The sequence below is a fragment of the Manacus vitellinus genome, unplaced genomic scaffold (genome assembly GCF_001715985.3).
Source record: "Manacus vitellinus isolate BGI_N305 unplaced genomic scaffold, ASM171598v3 scaffold_5_pilon, whole genome shotgun sequence".
NCBI classification, from domain to species: domain Eukaryota; kingdom Metazoa; phylum Chordata; class Aves; order Passeriformes; family Pipridae; genus Manacus; species Manacus vitellinus.
Genome location: NW_021940682.1, coordinates 4,036,791 through 4,050,637, shown reverse-complemented (window position 1 = coordinate 4,050,637; position 13,847 = coordinate 4,036,791). Strand labels below are relative to the sequence as shown.

The window sequence follows — 13,847 nt, the reverse complement described above, 5'->3', positions numbered from 1 at the left end:
ACAGCTGCAGTCCTCCCTGATCCACAGTAGGCTGTGAATGTTTCCAATCTCTGCCTTCTGGAGTGAAAGAAGACTTAAATTCCCATTCAGACTTCAGCAGCAGCTGCAACCATCCAGGGCTCTTCCCTTGCCTGTTTTCCTGCTGTTTTCCTTGACTTCAGTGGAAGTTTCACACACACATCTGTGGGCAGAATCTGTCCCTCCCTCTGTATGTTTTTATTAGCTAACCCTGCCCATGCAGCCCTGCCACAGCAATGCAATAAAGACACACAAATATACAAACTTAATCTTTTTTTTGAAAAATGTATCTGGACATTTACTAAATGATGGTCAATCAGAAGGGGAAAAAAAAGTGTTTTAAAATAAAGAGCTAAAATCCTTGGGGGAATAAAAAAATTGTTCATTGCAGAATCTCCCCCTCCCGTGCGTAGGCACTTGCTAACTGAGAGTAGTGGCACTGTGACAAAAGTAGCAAAACCAAAGGCAGGCTTTACTAAAAGAAAAAGGGGGAGGGGAATTCTTCCACTGGCCATCTGTGAAAACAAGGCATGTGGCCATTAAATGCAGAGGCTGTAAATATAAATATACACAAGCTCCACAAGGCAAATGGCAAAAAAATGGGGGAAGGTCAGGGATAGACAGATAAACTCCCAGCTGAAGTCAATCAAAATGTTTAATGATTAGTGCTGGGTAAACCCAATTTTGATCTTTGTAGTGTGCAAGCTTGACCTGTGTTCTGTATTAAACTGGAGAAAAGTTTAAGCAGAGATGACAATGGGTACAGTAGCCTTGTTGAACAGGACTCCTGGACCATCAGTGATCCTGTTGATGCTGCTGATTGGGCTTACTGAAAGGCTGACATCCCCAGTGACGGATGGGTGGTGACATAATACCTGCTTGCCTTCTTGTTTTGAAAGCTGCCTGCTCCATGTTGATAGCATTAACAAAGAGAACTGCAACCTGCACACAAGGATTTCTGCTGGCGAAGAACCTCAGCAAAGCAAAACTAAGAGGATGACAGGGAAAGGGGTAATAAGAGGGGGATAGACAGTTGTTAGGATAACACGTTAACTTTCGTGTTGTGGGACTCGAAAAGACCATTGTCTGCAAGAGACTTCCCGGTCCCCACACTGTATAATAATTATTGCAAAAGGATCTCTGCTCACGCTGCAAGAACAGAACAAAAATATTACACTGATCATCTTTCCTAATGTTTTACAGGTCAGTGAGGAATAGAGTGGGCTACAAATTACAGGACATATCTATTAGCAGTCTGCTGAACTTGCAGGGATAAGTGTGCATGTATGTAATGTCTGTGGATAACGCAGCCTCTGCTAGTCATTCAGAATGCAAAAGTATTTTTCCAGTAAAATACTACAGAGATTATGAAAATGGGGCAGGTTTCAATTCTTCCAAAGTGACTCGGTGCAGAGCCTCTGGACTTATTTCCAAGGGGTTTCTCCTGCTTGGGAAGCCTGGCTTGTGCCAGGTCCCAGTTTCAATCATTACCACTTATTCCAGTCTGACCCATAGTCTCTCAGTGTCTGCAGCAAGCACGGGGTCAGAGTCCATTTTACCAACCCTTCTCTTTTCTTTTCCTTACTGCCCTTCTCTCCTTCAGTTTTCTCTTGACTTTCTAGTTCAAATCTAACCACTGGGGGAAGAAAAAAAATGTTATTGAAGTACAATTCTCTACTGCAAAAGAAATTTAAATCCCCTGTGTTAAACCAGCTACTCCTTATGCCTTTAGTAAAGTGAGCTCCAGTGTTTTATTTCTCAAAGGCAGCAGGATCTGCGGGTGTGAGATTCTTATTATCCCACTCCTCCCCAAGGGGAGAGCAGGGACAGAATTCATTTCAGCTCAGCAGATCACAGCAGTTTCTTAAGAGTTAACTCTGCTATCCCCATCCATCAGGCAGCCAGTGAGGCATCAGGAAGGAATGATGGATGTAAAATTATTACAGGGCTGCCACCCGATATACTTACTGCCATTTGTAACTAACGCTGGAACTGACACACTTTTTTCATTATTAAACATCCACATTAAGTCAACATTGGTCACTGTCATTTCATGTTTGGCACTCTCTTAAGGGGAAGAGGGAGAGTTGGGGGTGGGATTGGGGAGGATAGTGGGAGGAGGGGTGAGTGGGAATGGGAGGGAAGACATCCTGAACCCAGTGTTCCATAAGCATGAGTAATAAATAGGCTCCTGCTTACAATGCTGGAATAAATATTGTTACAAATAGCTCTTTAGTTACAGCCCAGCAGACAAGTACATGTCAGAGCCTTTTAAAAGGACACACTCCAAGCTGTAACAGGGAGAAGTTGTATCACAGGTTAAGAAACACTTAGCACAGGAGGTGTGGGTAATGGGATGTACTCAGCTCAGAGGGCGATTGCATCCCTGCACATCTGAAACCCTTGTGTGGCTGTGTCTTTACACAGCTGCCTGAGCCGGCAGCACCTTCAGCAGCAGGCACCAGCATTCAGAAACCAGGACCTGTTTTTGTACCAGCCTATACACTGACACACGCTCAAGTACCTGCCTTGTGTTCCCCCTTCCTCCTTTTGCAGTTACCAGTGCCTGAGAGTCTGACTGCAGTCAGAGAATTACTGGCTAGCGCAGTGCATGTTTGTGTTGTGCATCCCTGAAGGAGTGCACTGCAGGCTTGGATGCATGCACACACATGCTGGCTCTTTGTGTTTGTGTACAACTCCTTTGCAGAGGAACAGGCAGCTTTGGGGCTGAATAGATAGGCCAGAGATCACTTGCTGATGCTGCCTGTTGTGCTGTTTACACCAGCTGACAACCTGCACTCTAAGCTACATGTATAATAGGTAACATTGTTTATGTATAGTACATATCAAGCTATAATTAACTGTAGATGACAATTACAAATAAAACTATGCTCCCGGGTTTCCAAGAAACCAGAAAAACATATACACACACACACGTCTCATTTATACACCAAAATGTTTCCAAGAAAAGTAATGTAAAAATATGTTTTATTGCATTTGCAATTAAAATAGGTTTTAGTAAAATCCATGTTCATCATGATGCTCATAGTTTTTACTGTAATCCTCTGAAAATCAAATCTGTCAAGATGGTCCAAGTTGGATGCCCATAAAGTGACTCACCCAAATCATCTTACCCATTTAAAAAAATCTTCTCTTATTTATGACTCCTTTTATACAGTTTCTCTATAATTCCACAAAATTCCTGTCTGACTACTGCCTTAGCTGGCATGTCTGGCTGTCCATGGGGATCAACCCATCTGGGAACACAAGCAAGATAACAGGTCATGTACATGTGAATGAAAAGCCCCAAGAGCTTTAACAGAGACTCGCAGAGGCGATTTGCAGCCTCAAACCTGCCCAGCTACCCTTGGCAGAAAAATCCCTACCAATCCCTACCATATACATAAGAACTGCACAGAGCCCACCTCCACTGGTAGGCTGTAGTAGCATGCACGCAACAAAAAGCTCAAGAGGTCTCAGAAAAATCCAGAAATACACTAGCCACTTCCACAAAGAAGGGATTGCTCCAGATGGGTTGTTGCCTTTAAAGACTGAGGTCGCTCTACAGGAAGGAGAGTCTTTCTTCTGCATGTAACTACAGGCTTAATATAAATTTCTACATTGTGCCCACGAACACATAGATAAAATTTTTAATTCCATCCCCCATCTCAAAAATCTCCCAGTCAGGAAGTGATCAGCAAGCAAACACGATGTCCCAAAAGGTCAGGGGGTTGCCTCTAAGTCCCATGGCAGGAGTTTGAGCTTCTGAAAGGGAAACCTTCAGTGCTAACACTGCAGCTCTATTTCTCAGTAACCACCTTTCCAACTATCTCATTTTCTTCCTTTGAAAACAAGGAAAACCAGAATAAAATTTAATTCAAAAGAAGTCCTATATCAAACAGACACAAACTTCAGAGAAGTTGGTGTGTTTGTCTGGATCTGAACTTCAGAGCTGGCTAGTCAGTGGAGAGCCTAGAGCATAAAAGAGGAAGGAGAACAAGTATCTAAACTTTACATACTATGTCCTTCCTCTCTGGGGTCAAATGCAAGAGACAGATCAGAAGACCCTAGAAGTTAAAAAGTGCTTAGTGGCTTAAGTGGTCACCTCAGCAACTTAAATGCCATTATAGTCTAGCAGGGCTCAGACTTGGCTCTGTCCTTTCCCATCTTCACTTTAAAAATAGAGAAAATTGAAGAAAATTGAATAAAATTAATCATGGAATCACAGAATCAATTAGGTTGGAAAAGACCTCTGAGATCATCAAGTCCAAATCAGTGAGCCTCAATAAAGTTTTGGCATTAATTTTATTAAAACACACAAAGCATACAGTTGCTTTAGAAAAATTTTCAATTGAGCAAACAATTTTTTCTTCCCGCTACCTTCTAAAAGAACTCGTCTCTGCTCTCCACGAGCCCACCAGGAGGCATGAATTAGAGAGGAAAATAAACTTCAACTGGGGTTGAGGGTGAGAAGTGAAAACAGAAGGCTAAGGAGGATCCCAAGAATAGGAAAGTAACGGAATAAAGTGAATGCAGATGGTTCCACTCCTGTTACTTAATCAAAAGGCTGTGCAGAGTCACTAGAGCCAGCATAAAGTCATGTGTTAGAACAACAGCTGATCTGTATTAAAGAAGATTAACTCGCAATGCCATGGTGGAGGGCCTGGGATTATTTTATGTGCTTCCACTGCCGAACAAGCCGTCAGCACAATTACTGCCCTCCGATGTGAATGACTGATCTGTAACCACAGCTAAACAGCATGCTGCTTAGGGGCCTGGGTGCTTCATGAAGATGAATTTCCATACCATCAAAGTGCTTTTAATGGGCTTCCTGATCCAACCACAAGGCCTGCTTTGCAAGTATATAGAACTCAGGATGAAGGCTTCCTGTCCAAAAGGATTTGGTCGGTTGTCACTTGACAATTCCCAGCCAGCACAAGGGAGGAGAGGGGGGAGATAGGTAGAGTTGTCTCTGCTTTGGAGGATTAAAAAAAAAAAAAAAAAAAAAAAAAAAAAAAGGGTACAGATGCTTTCTGAATGCAACCAACTGCTGTATCCACAGCTGAATTCAATGCGCTTAACAAATAACGGCAATTTAGCTATGCTTGCGAGGAATAGCTTGAGTCACTTTGCATTAGCATCTGGCTGAGTGTTAAAGTCATTTCTACATGGGGAGCAGAGAAAAGGAATTTCTGCTCCGAGCATCCTTTCAAGAATGCTTAAATATTTGAATATAAATTCCTTTGTGCTTGTGATCACTTCTTCTTATATCTGACACTCTGCTTTTCCCTTTTCCCTTCTGGTACTCTTCTATGTGAAATGCCATAAACATGCTCCATCCCTCTCTTTCTTTCCCTCTCCCCACACCAGCACTCTTATTCTTCTAAGAAGATACCTATTACCCTGACCTCTTTTTTCCTTCCCCTTCCTCCCAAGAAAGTGCATGAAATTGGAGTCATTTCTACATCACTTACACTCAGGACAGGCTGATGAAAAAAGTACAGTGGTGAGAGACTCACATGTACGTTTAACATTCATTACCCAGGCTGCTGGCTCCTCACAGCTTATTGATCAAACTCCATCTAAAAACAGGGAAAATGGAAAGCTATCCAAATTACCAATCTGCTCATTCTGGACAATACTGTTTGACTCACAGTCTTCCTAGGATGACTGAATTTCAAGTTTCTGCTAAATAGCTGATCATTTTTATTCCATCTATTTTTCTGCCTACCTCAGTGAATCGCACAAGACCTTAGAGTGCAAAGCCAGTCAAAGTGGTTTCAATAAAATGCAGTTGACACCAAATGTGACAATGGAGATCCTTGTGGTACTGCACAAGGATGGATGTATCATCCCAGAAAATACTGAAGCAGAAGAGAGGAACTGAGGAACGAGTCCTGCTAAGCATACGATGCTGAGATGCACGCAAGCATCTGGATGTATATCTTAGGTGGCAGAATTATAAGGACAGTTCACTATAAATGTGGCAGCAAGGACTGGCAGGTCTATTTATCCTCCATAAGCCAGGGCAGTGCACGGAAAGACATCAGGTATTTCCAGAGAAAAGCAGCAAATCACAACCTCACTGACATACAGGACAGTTACAGCGCATACAAATTTTTCTGGAGAATATTCACTTTGTTGGTATTTTGTCATAATGCAGCTTCACAGGCCAGTCCAAAAGCAGAAGGTGGTAAGGTCCATACTTTCTGCTGCCTCTAAGTTTCACTGAAAATATTTGGTGCAGTTTGTGTTGTCAATTCTCTGCTTTTTCAATTTTGTTAAGTCATCTAACGTGACATGACAGTGCTACATTGCAGTGGTCACAAAATATCATATATGACAACCTCACAAGGCTAAATACCCAGAAGCTGAGCCTGAGTATCAGCAAAGCTTATGTTCCTAAAGAAGCTTGAATATTTCAAATCCAGCTCATCTCACAAACACATGTAAGCATTTCCATAATGCAAGATTTCCACTTAGACCCAGAGATTTCCAAGATCACCTTCTCTTAATACACGCTGACAGGCTGGAACAGAGAATTAGTGGCCTCCAAAGTTCTTGTGAGGGCTTTAACTATTTCTGCCTCCTCCCCACTCTCCCCCAGGGGTCTCCACGTCTCTCTCTCATGTCATCTTTTGGTTGTGGTTTTCATTTTGCTTTTCGCTTCTTTTTGAACTATTCTGTTTAAAAATGGGGAAGGAAAACCAGAGCAAGAAAAAGGAGGAAAGGAAGGGAGGAAGAACCTAGGTATCTGTAGGGAGAGCCAAATGCAATCTCTGACCCCTTGCAAAGGGGGTCTCAGAAACTCACCTTTTCTGTCCTGCAGTTGTTGAGACCCAGGCTGTTCACAACGGCCACCTTCCCATCCAGCACCTGCTGCTCCCTCCGAAGTTGCTCCTTCATCTGTCGGGCCTCCTGGATCGCCTTGGTAACAGCATCGTGGTCATTTAAATAACCTGGCGACGTGATAGAAGAAAGGATGTCTTAAAAAAAGAAAGTTACAAGAAAACACTTTAGCTTTCATCGATGAAACGCGCGGTTTATCGTTATTAACGAGAAAGAGTTAAAAAGCAAGGCCCAGAAACTCGTCCCATGCTTTGTAATTCTGTTGTTGTTATGATAGAGCCACCTGGATAGAAAGAATGAGAAACCTCGGTGCCAAAATCATCCTTCCTGCTATTTGATCCCATTAGTTTCAATATTTCCCTGACACTGCAGAGGTTAGCCCTGTGGTTTGTATGCAGCAGGATGTAACCGGATAAGAGTTAGGGGAAGCTTTGATCATGCCAGCAATCCCAAACTCTTAAAAATAGACCATTTCATTCTTCCCCTTCTTAAAACTTGTGAATACATTAAAATAAACCACAGGTGGCGGTGGTTTGCTATAGATATGAAATGCATAATGGCTGGAAAGAGAAACCTCATCTACCGAATGCTCCCCACCACCACCTGTCATTCACAAATGTATAAGAAACCACAGCTACACGGACCTACATTCCCACTCCTATTCATGCTGCTAATAGTAGGTCAAATGTCCACTGTTTTGCTGCAAATTCACAGCCTAGGGCTTAGCCTTAGTAGTCACTGAATTATTTCCTTTTAAAATGTTACAAGCATCACCGGCACAGCTAATACTATTTAATTTTAAATGTGACACTTTGTCATTTTTTTCCTTTAGCGTACTGTAGATTATACTTATTATGATCTGCATGTGATTTGTAGGATAGAATACTGATGGGAGACTCCAAGCCCCAGTCTATTTTTCAAACATTAAAGGAGAGGCTAATATCTATCAATCTCCCTCCCCCTCTCCACATCCCCACACGTGTGCGCACGCACACACTTCTTTCTGTCTTTTAACTAGGGCATAAAAACGGCATAAAATGAATCTGTAATATGAAATTGCCCAGAAAAGGGACTTCTGTTTGTGACATGAGGCTAAATCTAACCAGATCCATTGGTGAATTGTGACAGATGGAGGGACTGTGAGACAGAAGGCAGGCACTAATCACACACAAAATGACCGGCTTGCCTCAACATGTTCCATGGATTCCAGCAAACTTTACACCCTAATCCATTTTTAGAACAAAAAACATCTGGGCCATAAATCCTCTAATCTGCCAAAACACGCTATTAAATCCCATGATTTGTTGAAAAACACTAAGATTAAAGAAAGGAAATATAAAATGGCTAACTGCCGTGTTAGGAAAGTGTTATTAATACTCTTTCTTTGTCTCAATTATGAATGTTCTGTTCCTAAAGAGCCTTGTCTAATCATGTCAGATTACACATCCTTGTTGTATTGCTAGACTCTTCTATCTGATCCACTGATTGCCAAAAAACGTAGGACATTGTCTTGCTGCTTAAAACATTTCAGGGGAAGAAGCTGATGTCAGATTAGTTCAGTGCTGTGCTGCTGTCAGGATTTTAGTTTGGTTTGGGGTTTTATTGTTTTTTTAGACTGCAGACAGAATGGGACTGGTATTCCCATTTTCCTCGGAGTGCAAAAACTAGAAAGAAAAGTTTCTGTGCGGTTTGACTGCTGTTAATTGTACTAACAGTTAGCTTTTGGCTAAATCCCCAGGAACCCTGAGAGTTTTATATGAAATAACTCGATTCACATTGCTTTTATCAAATGACCCAGTTCAGTAATTCCCAGCCAATGGAATTCCAGTAATTCCAGCTTTCCCGGCATAAGGAAGGATATAGCCTGCACCAGCACAGAGCTACCAGCTGATTTTTCTTTTTTCTTTTTTTTTTTTTTAAACCTCCATTTTATCAACTTGCTTGGTTTCTTCCCCAGTTTGCATATGTTACTGATCAACCTCGCATGTAGTCTGAATAAATTAAAAAGGAAGCAAACAAACAGTAGTATTAGTGCTGGTTGTGCTCTTGATTAGAGTAGGTATAGTACTTTCAATGTGCAACAGAGCTGAATTTGCCTAGGAACTGGAATTCATGTCCTTCTCCAGACTATTTGGCTTTTCCTGAATACTGCTATCTTTGAGACAGTTTGGCACATGACAGTGAATAAAAGCAAGCACTCCTTATGTTTTTCAGTAGCTGCCAAGATGCTGGTGTGCAGGGAAATGATTAATATAGAAGCGACTTGAATGTAAATTATTGTTGTTTAGGGTAGGTGGTGAATTATTGACAGAGAGGGGAACTGCATTACATAAAATGCACTTAGTTACAAGGATTGCCAAACTAGCACAGAGATGTTGCAGATAATGGCAAAGAGCAGAGAGAAGTTGTTTCTGTTTTTAGTACACGGACATATGCCTGTTCCCAAAAAGAAATGCTTGGATTTAAAGTCATACATGAAGCCATGACATTTGTGACTGCTCAGTCTGTAGCACAATTTATATGCTATAAGGATAGCTCTGGAAAGGGCTGTGTATCCGTATGCCCGAGTGCAGCTATGCTGTTAATCACTGAGGCTCCAATTTACGTCCCTCAAAGAGAACTGAACAATACCCGAGCGTTTCTCCACGCCATGGGAGCTGAGGGGCCTGAAAGGACTGCTTTTGGAGAACAGCTCTAATTTGAAGTTACTGGTGGTGAAAAGTGACGGCTCAACTGCATCCCAGCAAGGTGGGCTGTGCACACCTAGGGCAGACAACTTGTGCCTTGTGTTGACAGCTCCAATCATTCAAATGGTGAAGGCAACTGTCTAGGAAATGACTCAAGTGTTTCCCAGCGAATTTTTGTAGAGGGACTTATCGCTCAAGATAAGAATGTGATCCAGTTTCTCTACCATTTTAAGGACCGTAGTACCTTTGCTAAAAATGCTATCAAGTTTTTTTTTGTGGTGTAGCTCCTGCTGGAGAGTGACTTGAAATTTCACGCTCACTTCAAGATCATCAAACGGTTTCATTACAGTAACGAGTTCAACTTGTTTAACTTTGGTTGGATTTGACCTAGCAGTTAGCAGAAGACTCTGTAGGGTCTTCAAGAGCCTTTTCTTCTTCTAGTCCTACATTAAAGGATAAATCTTTGTTAGAAGTACATTATGTCTGTCCAGCTCCTGCACCAGTTAAAGACAGCTTATCTTATATATACAGTATGCACAGTGATACTGCACAGCAACCTCAAAAAGTCACTTTCTATATTTGTAGCTGAGAGATATACAGCAGTGAACTCTATGTCATTAACAATAACTTAAGTATGTTATCTTTTGCTCCACAGTTTTCCATGGTTTATTAATGGTATAACACATTAATTCTTCTTACAAGAGTGACCTTTAAAGCTCTGTTCATCCTCACAGCTTTTATCCAATTACATTATCACTCATTACAGGTACAGCATTTCAAAATCTGCATCTTGTTAAAAGAAGTAAATTGCAGGGGTCTCAAACCTATGAAAAATATCAGGTGTGTAGGGAAAGAAGATTGGAGAGGAGAGAACAAGAGATGTCTTGCCACTGAGATGTGGGTCAGATGCTTAACTCCCCATCTAAATGTGATGCTAGCTCTGCTTAAGGACAAAAAATCTAATGTGAAAAAATTGAAACCCCATGCATTGTGCATGGAGAGCAGCAGGGTCAAGCAAATTAAAGATGAAATGCATTACTACCTACCACAGTTAAAGAGTGCAGGGTTAATAAAAAAAGAGGTGCTAACAATTAGTAATGTCATATTTTAAAAATATTTCCACAGTCGTAATGTGCCACACCAAATAAAGTTTACTGCATTGCACTGCTGTATCACAGAAACAGCTTCTGATAAGTTTGACCTATGGCTTCTTTTGGTTTTTTTGTGCCATCCCTGAAAGTGGCCAGCAGGAGATGCTTTAGAAGAAACACAGAAAAGGTACATCCACCTCCTTTAATTCCAAAAAGAGAGGCTGATTTACGTACTGAAATCTTAATTCAGGTTATACTCCATCACTTCACGGAATAAATTATTTCAGTTACAAGGATGAAGAATGGGGGGTGGACACATTTTTCTTATATACACAAAGAGCAGTCCCTTTAACATATCAGATGTGTAAAATCACCACTAACATTGTTACTATTTAGATGGTCTTTGGGCAAAGATGTAATTTTGGCAGGAGTAAGAAATATCACTGTTTTCTGGAACAATATTAAAAACAGCCAGTCAAGACTTTTTGCAAGATACAACATCAAATTTGGATTTTTTTAAATGAACATGGTAATTGTTTTGCTTATTACACCAAGGTAAAATAATATTCCATGCAGCTTTTCAGCAGACTAAGGATTAAACCTGTAATTTTGGAAAGATGTAACTTTTAAGGATATTTTTGAAAGTTTATCCATTGCTTTTAGAGGACATAGTATAATATCACAGGTCTGTAATGCCCATCATTAGACAAGTCACTGTTTTTAATGCATGCCATCAAACAAACAGCATTTATTAACTTTTACTGGTAAAGCAGTATCTGAAATAATACAGGTCTTTGTTTTCTGAGCCGGTAAAAGCTCAGATACCCCTCCTGAAAGGTAAGTCTCTCTGAGTTTCTTTGCTGACATCAAGCAAATGTAGTGTAATGGTCAACCTATGACAGCTCCTAGACCACTGCCTGGCACTGACTGATAAATGCCCACTTCCCATTTACACCTATGAATCATTAAAGGAGGGACACACAAGGCTGAGCTTACCTATTGTGTTAGCTCTGGCCGAAGGACTAGCTAACGTTGCTGGCACAGAGGACTTTAGCGAACTGGCCCCACTATTTATTCTCAGAGTTGGCATATGAGGAGAGGTGGGTGATGTGGGAGACTTGCCATCAGATGTCTTGGGTTTGGCTGAAAGGTTCAGAGGCTGGGCCACTTCATCCTACGACAAGCAGAAAAGAAAAGAATGTTATTACAAAACTGCTGTTGGCACAACACCGTCCAAGCAACGACAGCTGTTTTCAGCTCATATGAACTTCTAAACCTGAAAGGTTGTATGATATATATGAAGATCAAATGTGATATCATCTTGTCACTCCAGTTCGGAACTGAAATGACTGATAAACTGGAAAATTAGCATGACATGATCAGAGAACATCGTCCATTTGCACTTTGGATGAGAGTTGTCTCGGAAGAAATTATTCCCATCAACAAGATATATGCTTCTATAATGAAAATTCAGAGCAGTTTTCCAGTTATATTTCTGTTATTTTATTTTAAATGTTATATTCCTTAATGAAATAAGAATTGAAGAGCATATTCACTTAAAATTCAACCACCACCATCCAAACTGGGCAAATGTGTTTAAGTGAATGGGGTTTCCGTTGGGTTATTTTGATGGTCCTTTTTTTGTGTGTTTTGGTGGGCTGGTTGGTTTGGGGTTTTTTGTTTTGCTGTTTTTTAACTTGTCCTTTCCCCTGCACTTCCCAGGCTTAGAATTCCAAGCACAAAAATATCATAGGAAATAAATACTTCTCCTTCACCTTAATGAGAAAGCAGAAGAAACCTGTCCTTTCTTTCCACAAAATCTGAAACAATAACCTGGATAATTCTGCATATAGCCATAGATGTTTTCCTCTTCTGCAAAGCTGAACTTCCAGATTTCAGTAATTATTATTATTAGGTGAAAATAGAAAAATTGGGTGACATTTTTTGCAGGGTAACTGGAATTATTCCTAAACCTGGCTTGATTACACAGAGTGACAGACAGTGCTATAAAACACATTAAAATTCTAAGGCATGTTTTTTTGTTTGACCAACATAAAATACAGTGAGGGGAAAAAAAACAGAGAAGGGAGAAAAGGTTTTTCAACGAATGGGGTATTTTAGAAGTTATTTTAGCTGACTTTTAAATAGCCAGAACTAATGAATATGGTATTAGATCAAATCATCACATAATAGCTTAGCTCTTCTCTGACACTGTGACTTAGGAAAATCATCCTTTAGCTACAAAATATGTTATATCAGACAACTGGGTTTCAGCTCTAGGCACTGAAGAAACTGATTCTGATCTCTCTAAACTGTAAGTACATCTAGTTTTATAGAATTATTCCTGACTTACAACAATGCAAAGCTGACTGGAATTAGGCTCGTAATGTTTGAGTGTTTTACTGTTATCACGGAGGTATCTCTGACTACTATCATATAACACTGATTCTTTTCCACAGAGGGTGGTGTGCTGCAGTAAAGAAGGAATTTTATAGTTGCCTATAGCTCGTGGAAGTATGATGTAGATGTACATCTACAAACACAAGACAATTCTGCAAAGCACCGTCATATAACTTTTCCATTGCTTAAAGAAGCAAGCTCTAAGCAAAGTACCTTTGTTATATTTGATTATTTCTACATAGTTTTGGAACAGTCATAGCAGACAAACATATCAGAGGCATAATGGACAAAGCTGTCATCCTTAAAGTGGTGTCTAAGCCACCCTCGTGCATAAAATAAATGGGAAAAAAATTAACACATAAAATTTGTATTAGGAGCCTATATTCTGTATTCTCAGAAGTGAACTAGGCACCTAGAAGGCAGACATCTGTTGATCTTTTAGGAGACCTAAGCAGCAGGGTTAAAATGTTACGAGCACAACCAGCATTTGACATTTTAAGAAGGGATTCGTTACTTTACAGAAATACAAATCCATTGTATTAAATAGGTAAAAATAAAGATAAAATCAAATTAGAATAAAACAACCTACTGGCCAAATGGAAGGGGGGCTTGCTCTGCTGTTCACCCAATTTCAATTAAAAAAACAAAAAAATCCCAAAGCAGTGAACTCTAATGTTGTGAAATCAGTACTGAGAGCGTTGCATAAAAGTTTTAAGTACAAATGAGCCAATGAACCAACCGAACACAGTGACCCTGTGCCAGACAAGGATCTCTGAAGAGCAAAGTCATCTACCTGGAAGAC

The 13,847-nt window shown here is 40.5% G+C and overlaps 1 protein-coding gene across 10 annotated transcripts in view; it reads right to left on the bottom strand.

The window, feature by feature from the left end:
* SOX5 (SRY-box transcription factor 5) overlaps nt 1–13,847 on the bottom strand; it is a 335,957-nt gene that overhangs the window by 21,539 nt on the left and 300,571 nt on the right. For 7 of the 10 annotated variants that reach the window (XM_018080711.2, XM_018080707.2, XM_018080708.2 and 4 more), the window contains 2 exons: nt 11,642–11,819; nt 6,832–7,004 (listed from right to left, as the gene is read on the bottom strand). In XM_018080711.2, the coding sequence (XP_017936200.1) occupies nt 6,832–7,004; nt 11,642–11,819 (351 nt within the window). The remainder of the gene's footprint in view (nt 1–6,831; nt 7,005–11,641; nt 11,820–13,847) is intronic. The other 3 variants (XM_018080709.2, XM_018080710.2, XM_025895979.2) reach the window with 1 other exon arrangement.